We start from the raw sequence: 17,777 nt of genomic DNA, 5'->3' as shown, positions 1-17,777 counted from the left end.
TTGCAGCACATCTCAATTCAAAATAGCCACTATCAAGTGCTCAGTAGCCACATGTGGCTAGACTATCTATTGAATAGCACAGTTCTGCATAACAGGGTTGCTTTCCAAACTGGTCACTTTTCTACTCAGGTAATGACTGACACAGAGCACTCAATAGGTACTCAGGCTATCCAGAGGGATGCAAAGATGAATCAGTGTAGTAGATGCTGCGATAGAGATGCACAGAAGAAACCCTGAATTGTGGCTGAGCGTCGCGGGCGAAGGTGGGGGAAAGTCAAGGAAGGTTGCATAGAGGAAGTAACATTTGACCTGGGAACTAGTAAGCACGAGAGGAAGCCCGGTGTGGGGTGATTGGAGGTGCAGGTCGCCAGATTATCTGGGCTGAGGAGAGGGGCTCTACAGGACGTCGGCCGAAAGGACATAGATGTGAGTGGAGAGGAGAGGGGACCCAGGGAAGAGGGCTGGCGAGGATTGGCTGGGAGGAACCCGAGTCCCAGCTGGTGGATGGCTCCTAGCCAGAAGGGGGCGCTACTTGCATTTCACGCTCTCGCGGCCAGACCAGCAAACCTGGGGAGCGGCGCAGCGGCAGGAGCCCCTGGTTGCCCAGACTAAGGTAATCAGTATATATTTATAGAGGACACCTTATGAATTATTTAACTCCTCAACCCGGGGAGCGACCCGTGAGGTGAGGCGCGCGCCTGACCGGCTCCTACAGCACCTCGCTCGTCCGCCCTCGCCGCACCCGCGCCGCGGAGCCCACGGAACCTCGCAGCCCAATGTCGGCGACGACGAGCACAGGGTCCCACAGCGCCTAGGGTTTTGCTTGTTTGTTTTTAACAGATGCCTATGACATGCAACGGGCTGCCTGGTAAAACGAGTCCATGGAAACTGTTGCCAGAGTCGGCAAACTGCTGCTCCCGGAAGTCCTTTGACGCTGAGGTAACAATGAAGGGACTGGACCAATGCGGTGCCCCTTCCGTTTTTGTTTGGACTCGCCTAGTTCTTCTTTAACAAGGTTACCTTTGACCCCGGAAGTGAGGTCTTCCGGGTTCCTCCCTCCCCCAACATGGCAGCTGCTGAAGACGAGTTACAGCTGCCGCGGCTCCCCGAGCTGTTCGAAACCGGCAAACAGCTTCTGGAGGAAGTAGAAGTAACGGCTGAACCCACTGGTTCCCGGATAGTCCAGAGCAAGGTGTTCAAGGGACTAGACCTCCTTGAGAAGGCTGCCGAAATGTTATCGCAGCTGGACTTGTTCAGGTATGGGGAGAGGGTAATAATCGCTTAGAACGAAGTGATTCTTAGAATGAAGGTAATAATGGTTACCAAGGGTGGAGCATTGTGCCTGGCCAGAGGGAACCTTTAGGGCTAAGAACCTTTCGTCTCTACTTCCCACTGCAGTCCTGTGTACATTGTTTACATTCCCTACCTCTCTTCCGAGATGGTTGTTATCCCACGATTCTGCTCTCTAGTGTCAGCAGACTGTATAGACATTGGGTATGAGCGCTCAGCCCTGTGAGTGAGTGAAATTGGCCACTGTTCCCCGTGCCTCCTCCCTTTGCCCCACTCCGAGCCCAGTCTTCCCCATCCCCAGGAAGAAAGGGCCATGTCTTGAATGCCCAAGCAGGCTTCACAGCCTCCTCTTTGCTCCTTCCAGCCGAAATGAAGATTTGGAGGAGATTGCTTCCACCGACCTGAAGTACCTGATGGTGCCAGCATTTCAAGGAGCCCTCACCATGAAACAAGTCAACCCCGGCAAGCGTCTAGATCATTTACAGCAGGCTCGAGAACACTTTATAAACTACTTAACTCAGTGTCATTACTATCATGTGGCGGAGTTTGAGCTGCCCAAAACCAGGAACAACTCCGCTGAAAATAACACTGCTAGTTCCTCCATGGCCTATCCTAGCCTCGTTTCTATGGCGTCTCAAAGACAGGCTAAAATAGAGAGGTGGGTCAATAGCTATAGTTTGAGGGCTGCCCAGTGGCAGTGCGTTTGGGAGCGGGTGCATGTTATTTTGGTGGGGGTTAGGGGAACAGAATGGTGTCTATCACTCTTGTTTCTTAATGAGCATAGGCTCTGTTGAGAGCAGACCTTCCTGATTTTTTCAAGAAGCCTCTGCCTTTGTTGAGCTGTTCATACTGACTCATAATACCCATATTACCTTACTTAACAGCAGTAATGTGGTTGAGCAACTAGTCTCTGAACCTTTTCCACGTTGCAGCATAGCAATGGTCGTATGGTACAAAGGAGTAAATATCTCTGAAAGGCACAATATCTCAGAGCTGTAGTCCATTTAAGTGCAATGATTGAGACACTGTTCAAAGTACTGGATCAGATGTGTAACAGTCTGAACTAATCATAAGTCCTGGTAGAGCTTCATCATGTGACCTTAAAAAAGTTACTTACTCTCTTAGTTAAAAAAAAACAAAAACAGCATTTAATGGGTGCTCATAGTATCTAGGAACTATGCTGGGCACTGGGGATACAAACTGTGTGGGTATTTGTGTCAGTATGGGTGGTCCCTGCCATGGAGGAGCATACAGTCTGGTGAGGAAAACAGGCATATAAAGAGAATAGCAATATAAAGTGATAGTATAGAAGGATGCACAAGGTACGATGAGAACAGACAGAGGAAGCAGGAGAGAGGAGAAAGCTTCCTGGAAGAAGTGACTCCTATGCTGAGTTGTTTAAGGTGAATAGGAATATTCACAGGGAGACAAAAGGAGGGCGTTAGCCAGCAGAGGTAATACCACTAGTAAAGCTACAGTGTCATCATAGAGATAGTGTTGGGGTGGGGATTTGTGGGAGGAGAACAGCAAATGTAAGCAATTAGGTGATGCTAAAACACAAAGGGGGTGGTAGTGAGGGAGAAAGAATGATGCTGAAGAATATTGTAGGGATCACATCAAGGAGAGCTCTACTTATAGGCCATTGGACTCTGGGTCAGTTATTTAACCTTTCTGAGCCTTGGGTTTCCTCATGTGAAACATGATGGTACAGATGGTCTCTGACTTAAAGGTGGTTCAACTTAACGATTTTTCAACTTTACAGTGGTGTGGAAGTGATATGCATTCAGCATATTACATCAGATATGCAACACTTTATTGTAAAGTAGGCTTTGTGTTAGATGCTTTTTCCCAACTGTAGGCTAATTATGTGTTTTGAGCATGTTTAAGGCAGGCTAGGAATATTAAATGCATTTTCGACTTATGGTATTTTCAACTTACGATGGGTTTATTGGGATGTAGCCCCATTGTAAGTCAAGGTGCATCTGCACCTATCTCATGGGGTTAAGAAGCATAAATGAGAAAAAAGCACATAAAACAGCACACAGTATATTGCATATAGAAAGTGTTATATAAATGTTGGCTGCTATTGGGTAGACCTTGCTAAAGAGTTTATTTTGTTTGGTGTCTAGGATCCACTGAAGAGTTTTGTTTGTTTCTTTTTAAGGAGTAACCTGGCCACATTTGCATTATAACTAGCATACCATACACTGACAGCAGGAAACAATAAGATGATTAGACCCGGTTAGGTCACTATGGTGACCTAGAGGTGATGAGGATTTACTATGGCATTGGCAGAGGGATGGAGAAATATATTTATTTAGAAGGGCTGAATCTGCAGAAAACCTGGTGATCAGTTGGTTGTGGGTGGTGGGATAGAAGGAAGCAGCAAGGGAGATGTCCATGTTTCTGTTTAAGGTGGATGGATGGTTGTGGAATTCATGGATGGATGGGGAGTAGAGAAGGAAGAGCAGATCTGGTAGCATGAAGCTTAGAGGAGAGGCTTGGTCTAGAGAACTGAGAATCGATTCACTTATTCAACAAATATTTATTGAGCCCTTTCTGTGTGCCAGGAACTGTTTTAGGTAGTAGAAAACCAGATAAAGTGTGCCCTTATAGAACTTTTACTCTGGTGGAGGAGACAGACAGTAAGTTGGAAAATAACAATGTAATTTCAGGTGGGAAGGGCTGTGAAGAATAATAAAGTATGGTTAGGGGATGGTAAGTGACAGTGAATGATTTTTGAGCACATGTGATAGATAGACGATAAGAAGTGGAATTTAGCATCCTGTTTTTTGTAAGAAGTTGGGGACAGTTCACCAGCCTATATAATTATATATACATATATAATATTTAATAAATAATAATATATAAAACACTGTAAATGACATAGAGATACAAACTTGTGAAGAAAGATGAGGGAGTGATCACATCTGGTTGGAGGGATGAGGAAAAGTTTTCAGGACCAAATGGCATTTTAGTTGAATCTTGAAGGATGGTTAAAAATAGAAATTAAGAATTTTTATGAATGTAAAAGTAATAATGCTCCTTATATAAAGTTTGCACAACAAGAATATTTCTATTTTTTATTTTTTTTGAGTTGGAGTCTCACCCTGTCATCCAAGCTGGAGTGCAGTGGCATGCTCACGGCCACCACAGCCTCAACCTGCTGGTCATAGGCAATCCTTCTGCCTCAGCCTTCCAAGTAGCTGGAACAAGAATATTTTTAAAATTAAAAATAAGCATTAATCCTAGCACTCATATGTGCTCATTGTTAACTTTCTGATGCATTTCCTTTTAGATATGTAGTTATTTAAGCTAATAAATTTGTAATACTGTAAACACAGCTTTTTATTCTTTTTTAACCTAATATTGTGAGCATTTCCCTGTGTCCTTTGAAACCATGATATTTAATGGTTATATAATGATAAGTCCTATAGTTGTACCATAATTGTTTAAACTAATTTGTTATTGTCACATATTTAGACTTTATGGGTTTTTTTGTTGTTGTTATTCTAAGTAATGCTGTAAACAAACACCTTTAAACATCTGTCACTGTTTTCTTGAGATAGGTTTCTAGATGAACCAGTGACTGGGTCAAAGATATTGAATAGTTGGGGTTTTTTGTTTGTTTTTTTGCTTTTATGAGTCAGAGTCTCACTCTGTCGCTCAGGCTGAAGTGCAGTGGCACGCTCATGGCCACCGCAGCCTCTACCTGCTGGACTCAGGTGATCCTTTCACTTCATCCTTCCAAGTAGCTGGAACTACAGGCAATGTGCCACCACGTCTGGCTAATTTTTTTTTTTTAATTATTGTAGAAACGAGGTCTTGCCATGTTGCCCGGGCTGGTTTTGAACCCATGGGCTCAGGCAGTCCTCTTGCCTCTACCTCCTGAACTGCTGTGATTATAGGCGTGAGCCATGGGCCTAGCCAAATGGAATATTTTGAGGCTCTTGATAAATGGTAACAATATTGCTTTCCATGATAACAGCGTTTTGCAGAGTATTTTCCATTGTGCTTATCTTGGATGATAACACTTAGAAACTCCAATTGGGCAAACAAAAAAATGTATCCCATTGTTTTGATTTGCATTTCTTTGGTTTGCAAACTTGATCTTTGAATATTTTTTTTAAATGTCTAACAGACAAGATACTAACACTGTCTTTCTACTAATGGCTTCCACATTTAATCACTAGCCAGACCCCTCCTGACCATCACACTGATACTTCCAACACCCTTCCTTTCTTGGTGTTTCATAGATGTGTCATAAATTGAACCCTCAAATATGTTCCTGTGTCCAAGTCTTCACTATTTCAGTAAGTGCACCACACTTCTCTTAGGGTTTTAAGCCAGAAACCTAGAAGTTAGCTTCAATTCCTCCCTTTTTCTGAATTTCCACATTCAGTCCATCAGCAAGGCCTGTCAATTCTAACTACAAAAGGTATCTTCTGTCCTTCGATTTCTTTCCATCTCCACCATCTTAACTCAGTCTAGGCCACCAGCATAGGCCCAGTGTGATCTGGTGCCTGCCTTTTTTTTGTCTGCATGTCATTCTCTCCTTGTTGCTATACTCCAGTCACAATGGCCTTTTCATTTTTTGAACAGATCCAGATCCTTCCTTCTGTAGGATCTTTGTACGTGCTAGTCTCTTTGCATAGAATGCTCTTCATATGGCTAACTCTTTATCCTTTTGGTTTCAGCTTAAATGTCATTCCTCAGAGAGGCCTTTCTAGACCAGTCTTTTTACGTAGTTAACAACTGTCATTCCCTGTCTTTGCCCCATGTTTGCTTCCTTCTTGGCACTTACCTCATGTTCAGTTATTTCATGTGTCTGTCCTTCTGGGTTTTGTCTCTCTCCCCTACTAGGATGTACACTCCATGTGGTCAAGAGCCATTTCTCTCTTGTTCACTGTAGTATAAATAGCATAGTGCCTAGCATATAGAAGGTACTCGAGCAATATTTATTGTTGGCAAGCAGGAGAAACAACATGAGCAAAAACCCAAAGACAAGATAGATTTAGGTATGTACAAAGAAAATAGTCTGATTTGGCAGACTATTGGACAGGGGCCTTGACTAATTGTGTCTTAGTATCCTAATTGTTTCATTGTATCACTTGGTATTCAAACAAGGGATCAGAGTAGGTACAGTACTTGGAAGTGTCTTCTAGCCTCAGTTTCCTCACCAGCTAACAATATTTATATTGCTGCTTACAAAGCACTTTAATGTGTATATTCCCATTTGCTTTTAAGAGTAGTATGGTTGGAGAACTCCTAAGGATTTGATATGTATATAATATTGAAAGAAGAGCGGCTGAAAGACAGGTTAACATATTATAGTACTTCAAGCAGGAAGAAGTAATAAAAATGAAGCTAGCGCAGCACGCGTACATTCTCTCTCAAAACCTGTTTCTTCATATATATTCTCCAGTTCCCATCTTTGAGGAGTGAATGTGAGTCTGGTTGATTAAAAGCACCTCCATTCTTTTGTCAGAAATAGAGAAGAAATGGAAGCTGGGTAAGTAATGAGTTTAGTTTTGAACTTACTGAATTTAGGTTCTAAAGTGACAACTGAATAGCCGTTTCCATAGACAGGTGGAAACGTGCAACTAGAGTTTATGAGATTGTTTTGTTGCTGATGTGAAAAATTTAGGAGCACTCTGCTTTGGTGGATGTGGATGAGTTTGCCAAGGAAAAACATGTAGAAAGAAAAAAAAAAACAAGGATAAAACCTTGGGGCAAGTTACGGGAGAAGGAAGGGGAAATAAAGAGCAATTGGAGGTAAGAGACTCAACATGGCATAGATAGAAAAACTTACAGCAGCCTGGAAAAGAGAGAGCAAATGATATGTCCTCTTTGAAGCCTCTCCCTACCTATCCCTCCTCCCAGATACTGTAGCACTTAGTTTTTGTTACTTATCACAGTGTAACTGTCTGTCAGTCTCTAGACTTGGAACTCCTCAAGGACAGGGACCTTGACTAATTGTGTCTTAGTATCCTAATTGTTTCATTATATCACTTGGTATTCAAACAAGGGATCACAGTAGGTACAGTACTTGGAAGTGTCTTCTAGCCTCAGTTTCCTCACCAGCTAACAATATTTATATTGCTGCTTACAAAGCACTTTAATGTGTATATTCCCATTTGCTTTTAAAAACTCCATGCAATAGACATTCTTATCCCCACTGTAGAGATAAGTAAATGGACTCTAAGGGTTGACTTGCCAAAGTTACATAGCTAGTAAGTGGCCAGGTTAGGATTTAAACTTAGGTCTTCAAATTTCCACTATAGCATAGAAACTAGAAGAGTGGCCATTTGAAAGGGTGGAAAATGAATTGAGGGAAGGTGTTTCTAAGACAGGGGAAAGGCACTAATAGAGTGAAAATTTTTAGCTGCTCATGACAGGGAGGGTGATCAATAAGAGTGAGGCCTAGAAAAATGTGGATGGGGATTAGATTGATAGCGAAAGTGGACATTGCCTTGGTAGAAACAAAATTAGCTCCTTAAAGACAAGAGTAAAGAAGGAAGAGTGAAGCTATAGAGATTTTAAGGTGAAGAGAGAAATTCAGTTCTACGTTGGTTGGCTATCTGGTGAGTGTGATGGTGGTTATGGGGCCTCTCCAAAAGATGAACAAAAGGATGGCTGAGCAATAGTGGCCTCTCAGCTAAAGTTTGATAATAGGGATTTGTAGTTGACTCATTTGACACAAATGTATAATTCCTTAACTCTCTTATAGCAGCTTGGGAACAGAAGGATGGAATGTTGAAAGTTGCTGAGAATCAGAAGGGTCACAGAGGTAGAGGAATTCTAAGAATATTTCTGTACAATGGTCTAACTGGGGAGTCTAGAACAGCTACAACTGGTTTCCAGGAGCCCTCCTCTGTTTTTATCTGTTAAAGTTATGGGAGTTCCATAAAAGTTTTCGTTAGAAGAAGATATTCCTTTGCTAAGACAGAAACTTTTAAAACACTGTCCTAAAAGAACAGGCGTTGAGGAGCTAGAAATCTAAAAGATAAGAGCAAAGTCATCGAAGCAAGGAAGTAGAAAAGAAGAAAGGAGCAGAGAGTGCAGTTAGGCCTTATGCATGCAGAGAATGGGAAAATAAGCAAAAGAACCCCGGTTTTTTTTCTGGTGACTTAGGTACATCTAGGAAAAAGGGTGTGGGTAGGAATGAGACTGGGGTTAAACATTCTCAAGTAATACGTCTAATAACATTCATGAACTAGGAATTGGTCTTTGTTGTATTTTACTCAGAAAGCTACTTATGACGAAGTGCTTACTTGTTGGGTGAAAGGAACACAAGAGCCTCAAAATTTTTATAACTGTTTTCAAAGCAGTTCTTGAATTTGAAAAGATCATGGACCCCTTTCCTCTTTTCCTCTTTAAAATACAAAACCTCTTCTCATAAATAAAAAAAAAAAGATGAAGAACATACATATAGAATTTTGTATAAAGTTTGAGAGTTCAAGGACCACCTCCCCCCCCATGCTCTCTGTGGACTTCAGATTACGACCCCCCCCCATTTGGGTAAAGACCTAAAGAGGAGCATCTGATTCTGGAGGGTCTGGAGTGGGGTTTCAGGCAGAGATATTTCAAGATACTTCTCTTGGAAATCTTTGTTGTGGGTTTTGTTTTCTTTTTTATTTTCTTTTCCTCAAGCTCTTACATCCAATAAATCAGCAAATCCTATCAGTTTTATATTTTCAAGGCATCCACATCTCCTTACCTCCATCACTACTTCCTATTTCAGGTCAATATCTCCCACCTGGATTGTGACAGTATCCTCTGAATTGTTTTCCCTGTTTCCACCCTTGCCTCTTAGCCCCCACAGCCCCCACTCCATACAATAGAGTGGCCCGTATTTTTTTTTTAAGTCTTTTTTTGTCACTCTATTCTATTCATGTCATGTATTCTATTAAAAAACCTCCAGTGGCTTTCTCATCTCAAAATACCATGGTATTTGATATTTTGGGTAACACTGCCTACCAGGTTCTACATGTTACGGCCCTGGCTCTCTGTCTGACCTCATTTCCTACCACTCTTCATTACAGCCTCACTGGCCACCTTGTTACTTTTCAAACATGTCAGACCAAGCACTTTCCCATCCCAGGGCCTTTGTATTTGCTCTTCCTCCTTAGAACACTGTTCCAGATATCAGCATGGCTTGCTTCCTTATTTTCTTGAAGTCCTTGTTCTCTTCAGAGAGCTCTCTTTTGACCACCTTATATATAATAGCACCCCTACTTCCATACCTCACTCTATCCACTTGACCTTGCTTTTTGCTGTTTCATAGCACTTGACATCACCTGACTCATCATCTGTTTCACCCACAAGAATGAAAATTTCATGAAAGTAAGAACTTTCCTTTATATACTGTTATGTTTCTGGCACTGAGAATAGTGCCTGTCACACAGTAGATACTTGGTAGATATTTATCAGATGATTGATAGATGACATACTAAAATACATCCTGGAAAAAGACAACCAGAGCGGTTATGAGTTCTTGGTTTATATAAGAATGAGTCAGAAGAGCTGGGAATGCTTTTCCCGGGAGAAAACAAGAGTTGACCATTTTTTAGACTGTTGCACAAGAAATTCCTGCATCATTGGCAGGTAAATGACCCCTAGAATTCTGGTTCTTTGAAGGTATAGCTCCATAGTGGAAGCTTTATGGGAAGCACTGTGATGTGATACTAAGCATCCACTATAGTAAGTATTGATATAATCAACTAATTTAAGGCAATCTCATCCCTAAAGATAATGGTAGGACTTGATGAGGTCAGGTTATTTCTGTATTTTTCTGGCTTCAGAATATATTTCTCATCCCCTGCCAGTCTCTTCCTTGTCTTGTAGTCTGAGGGAACTACCTGGTGACAAGCTCTGGGGTATAGAGTCTATATTCCTGCCAAGGTGGAAATTGGTGTATTTACTACCTGGTCGTTTTCAAAATAAAATCTTACTGTGGTTTTCTTTTGAGGGAATACCTCTTTATTTGTAATGCTTTTCTGTGGAACAGATACAAGCAGAAGAAAGATTTGGAGCATAGGTTGTCTGCACTGAAATCTGCTGTGGAAAGTGGTCAAGCAGATGATGAGCGTGTTCGTGAATATTATCTCCTTCACCTTCAGAGGTGGATTAGTATCAGCTTAGAAGAGATTGAAAGCATCGACCAGGAGATGAAGATCCTAAGAGAAAAAGACTCTTCAAGAGAGGTAAGCCTGGTCACTGCCCACATAGCTCAAAAAGCTACTATCAGAGATTTGAATTTTCTGCAGGAGGGTAATCAAATCAAAATCCTTTTAAGTCTCCATAAAATCATTATTCTTATTAAGATGAATGGAGAAAGGCTGAAGGTTCCCTAGGGTAGCTTTCTCTTTAGCTCAGAGTGTGTTCTTCAGTGCTTTCAAATCTGTAATACTTGTAGTCATTTGTAATTGTGTGACATGGGCGACAGAATCTTCTCTGAAATAAAAGTTGATTTTGGCTGTGGGAAGTCATGGCTGCTTAAGGAAGACTTGGGAGGAGGTAAGCCTTTAAAACCATCCTTGACTGTAACAAAGGGGAAGAGGAATAGGATAGGGATGGAGAAGAAAAGTAGAACTTGAGGATGGAGAGAAAAATAGAAAGAAGAAGATAAAAGACCCTCCTAGGGAATATGCTTAGATTAGAGAAGGAATTAGAATTTAGCCTTACCACAATGGTACAGTCTGATACCTTTAGATCACCTAAGTAGACATAGCAAAGACATCTTCATGCACAAATGTTCAGTATACGGGTAAAGAAAACCTGGTGTAACACAGCTTTGGCTCTTTGAAGATCATAACCTTGTTTTGGAGCTGCTTCTCTTTGGTTCAGGATACAACATAAATTGAGTTGAATTTGTCAGCTAGTCACAGGCTTCTAAGTTCTTAGAGAAACCTCTTCCTAATTTGACTTGTATAAATTAGCCTAGGAGCACTTGCCTCAGGATAACATCAACCTAGTTCTTCATGTTAAAGGATCAAAGAATGAACAATTAGTATTCTAAGATCATAAGGTCTCTTGAACATATCTAGATGAGTGGTTTTCAAGCATTTTGAGGCCGGACTCTTCTGGGTCTTGCCATGTCCCTGTCTTTGTTTTTTGTTTGTTTGTTTGTTTTGTTTAGTGCTCTCTCAGGTGGTATTGGGATTGACTCTGGAAGTGATTGGGCTAGAACCAAGTGAGCACTTTTTCTTTGACCATCCTTTGTTTCAGAACACCCCTAGAAAACCTTGGTTCTTTGAAACACTTCTGTATAATTCTGTATGGAAACTACTAGTCCATCCTTCCCACTTTCATTTAAGAACATTCACTTCTAAAGTACCCTTGACAGTTAATAGCATAATTACATTGGAAGGGGATTTAGGAGATGGGCCTTATTAATTCAGCTTTTCCACTAAAGCTCAGGCTGAGGAAAAGAGCTTCAAATTTAGCTCAAGGGATTTAGGTGGAACATAAAAGAGGACTTTGGCATCTCCTTCTTTTGAGAGGGTATTTTAAAGCCAAGTGATTTTTTGTTTGTTTGTTTGTTTGTGGTTACATAATTTCTTGGATAACTTTTTCTTTGTCCCTTTTTCACAAGGTACTCAGGCCCCCTCAGGAAAGCTAAGCAACTTCCACCATTAGTATTCTGCTACCATAGATTAGAGACTGATAAATAGAAAGTGCTTTTAAAGTACCTGAATACTTAAGAGCTTTTAAAGTACCTGAATACTTAAGAGCTTTTAAAGTACCTGAATACTTAAGAGCCTGCATAGTAGGATGGGCAAAATAGCAATACACTTCTGATAATTAATTTCCTTTTTAGGCATCAACTTCTCACTTATCCCGTCAAGAGAGGCCACCAATGAAACCCTTCATTCTCACACGGGACAAGGCTCAAGCCAAGTAGGTAGTACTAGAGAGTGGTTTGCTTTGCAGCCCTCTGCTTTTATGGCTCAATGGCAATACATGAGTAACACACAGAATAAATATTGTTGAAAAGTTATGACTTTGCCTCTGGAGGTGTTCCTTCATCAAAAGGGTATTATCTCTCGCGAAGCTTTCTCCATGTCTGTCTGCTTTGGCCATTTCCTTCACAAACTTGAGTTCAAAAATAGGCTCAAAAGGAAACAAACAAAACAGAAAGGAAATAATCTAACAGAGAATTTTATACTTTGAAGTTTTGGGCCAGATGTGGTGGCTTACACCTGAAATCCCACCACTTTGGAAGACTGAGGCAGGAGGATTGCTTGAGCCCAGTAATTCAAGACCAGCCTGGGCAACATAGCAAGACCTTGTCTCTACAAAAATAAAAAAAAAATTAGCTGGGCATGGTGGCACACGCCTCTAGTGCCAACTACTCAGAAGGCTGAGGTATCACTTGAGCCATGATCATGCCATTGCACTCCAGCCTGGGTAAAAGAGTGAGATCCCACCTCAAAAAAAGAAAAAAAAGTTTTTCCCATTATTGCCACTCTTCCTGCCTTAGCTGCAATTCTCAGAAGGACATAGTTGACTTTCTGTGATTTAATTCTGAGTTCTTTTCCATAATAGCAGGAGAGTCTCCTTTTTTTAAATTTTGTTTCAGAGCCACCAACTATAAATTACCCATTCCACAGTGCTATCATTGCTCTGTGGGACATTGGCCTCTGGGACTGCTTTATTGGGTGATGATTCTGGGCTATTTGTCTTCTCATGAACGCTCTTGACTTTAATGCCGCTTTTTGGATGTCTCTTTTTACATATCCTCACATGAGTTTGTACAACTATTCAGAAGATGACTGGGTAAGGGAATAAGACAGACATACATAGGCTTTGTCATTAAAGAAAAGAGGCTTTTTAATAAAAGTGTTATTTCTGTTTAGTTTTCTAAATTCAGTGTGATTTTTTTACAGAGTATTTGGAGCTGGTTATCCAAGTCTGGCATCTATGACAGTGAGTGACTGGTATGATCAGCATCGGAAATATGGAGCATTACCAGATCAGGGAATAGCCAAGGCAACAACAGGTATGAAGGGATGGAAGGGAAATCATTGTCACTACTGGTCTTTTACTCCCTAGCAATTAAATTTTGACCAAGTATACTTGCCCTTTAGGAGAGAAGTTGTCTGGACAAAGATTCCGAGTAATAGAAAGATTCTAGGCAGTATTGTTTTTATTATTAAAATAAATAGCAAGGCCGGACTCAGTGGCTCAGCCTGTAATCCCAGCACTTTGGGAGGCCGAGGTGAGCAGATTGCCTGAGCCCGCGGGTTCGAGACCAGCCTGAGCAACTTGGCGAGACCTTGTCTCTACAATAAATAAAAAATTAGCCAGGCATGGTAGCGCACACCTGTAGTTTCGGCTACTTGGAAGACTGAGGCAGAAGGATCGCCTGAACCCAGCAGATTGATGCTGGGGTGGCCATGAGTGTGCCACTGCACTCCAGCCTGGGTGACGGAGTGAGACTCTGACTCAATAAAAATAAATAAATAAAATAAAATAAATAAATAGAAAATGATTCTGGGACGATGGGGAAAGTGGCAGCATAGTTTGGGGATCTCTCCAAATATGACATAAAAACAGAGCAAAACCAAAAATGCATGAGCAGCAGTTGTACTTCTGGTAATGACAGAATAGGTTGTATCAGGCCAGTCCGTCATAAGATAACAATTACACACTAAAGAAAATATTCTAAAAACAACTACCTGAAGGCACTAGAGGGCAACCAAAAGCAGACATAAACTAAAGGGCAGTCAACACTTAGAAGGAGGAAATGGTATTTGGAATTCTTGACGGCAGGGACTTTGACTTATTGTATTCTTAGTGCCCAGCTTGGTAATTGGATCATAGTAGGTACTTGGTGGTGTCTTGGGAAGGGGAACATGGAGAGAGTGGTCATCAGAAAGGTGGAAGCAATAAGGTAAAGCAGAAAAGGCATGGACAGAACTGGGGGTGACTAATCCAACTCCTGCCACTTAATAGATGGAATGCCATCTAGCCCTTCTGAGCCTCAGTTTCCTTATCTCATGTGTGATCTCATTTGACATTCATATTAATTGTAAGATTCTTTTTCATTTTAAGGTGAGGAAGTAGTTGCTGAGAACTGCCTTCCCCATAGCTGGAAAGTGGCCAGGCTAGAATTTAAATTCAGATCTTGAAATTCCCAGTTTCAGTGCTGTTTCTGCTTTAGCACAGAAGAGAAAAGAGTTGTGAGTAGTTAAAACTTGGATAGAAACTTGCAGTCTTATTGGTTGAGGAATGAGAGAACTGAGTTCAGGGTGACTATAGTGACTGAAAAGTGAGGGAGGATATTCCAGAAGGAAGAGAAACACAGAGGAGAAGGCCTAAATCCTGCCAAAATGTCTGACTGACTCTGCATCAACAAAATAAATTCCAAACACTTCAGCTAATGCTAAAATAATTGAATGGAGAATTCAGCGGTTACCCAATGCAAGGGAGAAAGAATTTGGTATTTTGGTTTTAAACAAGTTAATTGCCTGCTAAAATGAAAAATCAGTAATTCTTTAGAAGAATGAAACAATACAGAATCTCTACAATATATCATGTATAATATCTAAGATTCAATTCTAAGCTGTTAGACATAAATAAAAAGCAGGAAAATGTGACTTATCTCAAGAGGAAAGGCAATCAGTGCATACCAACCTCGTGATAACTCACATGTTGGAATTAGCATACGAGGAATTTAAAGCCACTATTATTTTTGTGCTCAAGGGCAGAGAGGAAGATATACTTGTAATGAATGAAAAGAATTATCAGATAAATAGAAATTATACATAATTCTGGAACTGAAAAATACAATATCTGAAATTTTAAAATTGTATAACTTAATAGCAGATTGACAATGACAGAAGAGCATGTGGGTTAACTTGAAGATCAATAGAAATGATCCAATCTGGAAAAAAAAAAGATTGGGAAAAAGTAAGCAGCACATTAGTGAGCTGTGGAACAATGTAAAAAGGTCTAACATGTGCAATTGGAATACCAGTAGAAGAGGAAAAAGAGAGAAGGAGACAGAAAAAATATTTGAAGAAATTGTGACTGAAGACTTTCCAAAATCTGTGAAACACAAATTTACAGATTCAGAAATAGCAGCAAACCCCAAGCAGGCTAAATACAAAGAAAACCACATATTAGCACATTGTAGTCAAATTGATGAAAACCAAAGAAGAAGAATATTTTGAAAGCAGTCAGAGATAAAGTATACATTATATATAGGAGAACAAGAATATGAATTATTGTTGACTTTCCACTGGAAACTGTGGGAGCCAGAGACAGTGGAACATCTTTAAAGTGGTGGAGGAAAACACCTGTTTACCCATAATTTTATACCTGGTGAAAATACCCATTAAAATTAAGGTGATATTAAGACATTTTCAGATAAATGAAAATGAAAAGATTTCTTCACTAGAAAATTAGCATTAAAAAAATGCTGAAGGAAATTCCTCAGGTTGAAGAGAATGATACCAGATAGAAACTTGGATATTCAAGGAGTAAAGAGCAGAAATAATAATTATTTGGGTAAATACAAGGGACTATCTCTCTACTCACCTATTTTTTAAAAACTATATATGACTTTTTAAAGCAAAAATTATTATACTGTCTTGTGGGGTTTATAATGTAATAGATGTAAGACATACAGCTATAGCAGAAAGGACAGGGTAAATGCAGCTATTTTGTGAGGTTTATTTATTTATTTATGTATTTATTTATTTATTTTAAGAGACAGAGACTTACTGTCATCCAGGTTGGAGTACAGTGGTACAGTCATAGCTACTGCAGTCTCAACCTCCTAAACTCAAGTGATCTTCCTGCCTCAGCCTCCTAAGTAGCTAGGATTACAGGTGTGCACCACCACACCTGACTAATGTTTTATTTTTGGTAGAGTTGAGGTCTCGCTATGTTTTCCAGGCTGGTTTCAAACTCCTGACCTCAAATGATACTCCTGCCTCGGTTTTCCAAAGCATTGGGATTATAAGCATGAGCCACCATGACTGGCCAAGATTCTTCACTTTTATGTGAACTGCCACATATTATCTATTGCTGTGTAACAAATTACTCCAAAATTTAGCAGCTTAATAGTAAACATTTATTGTATCACATCATTTTCAAGGGTGGGAAAGCTAGGAGCACTGAACTGAGTGGTCTCAGGGTCTCATGAGATTACAACCAAGCTGTCCACTGGGGCTGCAGTCTTCCAGAAGCTTGACTAGGATTGGAGTATCTGCTGCCAAACTCACTGATGTGGCTGAGGGCAGGAGGTCTCAATACATGGGCCTCTCCATAGGGTTGCTCACAAAATAACAGCTTCCATTCCCAAGAATGATCAGAGAGAGAATGGCCAATATTGAAACCATCAGCATCTTTTATAACCTAATGTTGAGAGTGACATACTATGACTTCTGCCATATTCTATTGGTCACACAGACCAACCATGGTACAGTATGGGTTACATTAGAGCATGAATACCAGGAGCACATCTTTGAGGCTACCTACCACATGATATAATATTAACTTTAAGTTGTACAGAAGTTAGAAGTGAATATTGTATTTTCTAGAACAACCACTTGAAAAATAAACCATTAAGAGAATGAGAAGACAAGCCATAGACTGGGAGAAAATACTTGCAAAAGACATATCTGATAAAGGACTATTGTCCAAAACATATGAAGAACTCTTAAAACTCAACAATAAGAAAAGGAAGAGTTCAATTAAAAAGTAGACCAAAGACCTTAATAAACATCTCACCAAAGAAAATAAACAGACGTCAGATAAGTATATGAAAAGATGTTTCACATCATATGTTATCAAGGCAATGCAAATTAAAACAATGAGATACCACTATAAACCATTAGAATGGCCAAATCCAGAACACCTTCAGTGTAAATGGAATAAACCTTCAAATTAAAAATTAGGGATTGGTTATCAGACCCAGCTGCATGCTGTCTGTAAGAGATACATTTTAAATGTAAAAACACAGATTGGGTGAAAATAAAAGATATATAGGTTGAGCATCGCAAATCTGAAAATCTGAAATGCTCAAAAATTTGAAACTTTTTGAATGTCAACACAATGATCAAAGGAAATGCTCATTGGAGCATTTCAGATTTCAGAAGTTTAGATTTTGGATCCTCAACTAGTAAGTATATGATACAGATATTCACAAGAAGAAATTTCAAAATCCAAAATATATCTGATCCAAAACATTTTGGATAAGGGATGCCCATCCTGTACCATGTTAACAGTAAGCATTAGAAAACTGAAGTAGCTCCAGGCATAGTGGCTCATACCTGTAATCCCAGCACTTTGGGAGGCTGAGGCAGGAGGATCACTTGAGGCCAGGAGTTTGAGGCTGCAGTGGGCTAGGTTCATGCCACTGCACTCAGGCCTGGACCACAGAGTGAGACCCTGTAAAATGAAATAAAAATGAATACTCGATTCTTTTTTTTTTTGAGTTGGAGTCTCACTCTGTCGCCCAGACTGGAGTGCAG

General features: G+C 40.3%; 1 protein-coding gene across 4 annotated transcripts in view; it reads left to right on the top strand.

Moving 5' to 3' along the window:
- Positions 1–351: 351 nt before the first annotated feature.
- The window catches only part of IGBP1 (immunoglobulin binding protein 1), a 28,420-nt gene continuing 10,994 nt past the window's right edge, over positions 352–17,777 (top strand). Inside the window, exons 1-6 of one of the 4 annotated variants that reach the window (XM_008058818.1) lie at positions 352–426; positions 841–1,257; positions 1,655–1,948; positions 10,301–10,496; positions 12,113–12,192; positions 13,182–13,294. In XM_008058818.1, the coding sequence (XP_008057009.1) occupies positions 1,067–1,257; positions 1,655–1,948; positions 10,301–10,496; positions 12,113–12,192; positions 13,182–13,294 (874 nt within the window). In that variant the 5' untranslated portion in view covers positions 352–426; positions 841–1,066. Of the gene's footprint in view, positions 427–549; positions 1,258–1,654; positions 1,949–10,300; positions 10,497–12,112; positions 12,193–13,181; positions 13,295–17,777 lie in introns of those variants that run through there. The other 3 variants (XM_008058819.1, XM_008058820.1, XM_021712735.1) reach the window with 3 other exon arrangements.

Source organism: Carlito syrichta, unplaced genomic scaffold, assembly GCF_000164805.1.
Source record: "Carlito syrichta isolate Samal-C Ts95f unplaced genomic scaffold, Tarsius_syrichta-2.0.1 Scaffold303638, whole genome shotgun sequence".
NCBI classification, from domain to species: Eukaryota; Metazoa; Chordata; class Mammalia; order Primates; family Tarsiidae; genus Carlito; species Carlito syrichta.
The sequence above is the reverse complement of the archived record's forward strand: the minus strand, read 5'-3'. Positions and strand labels throughout refer to the sequence as shown.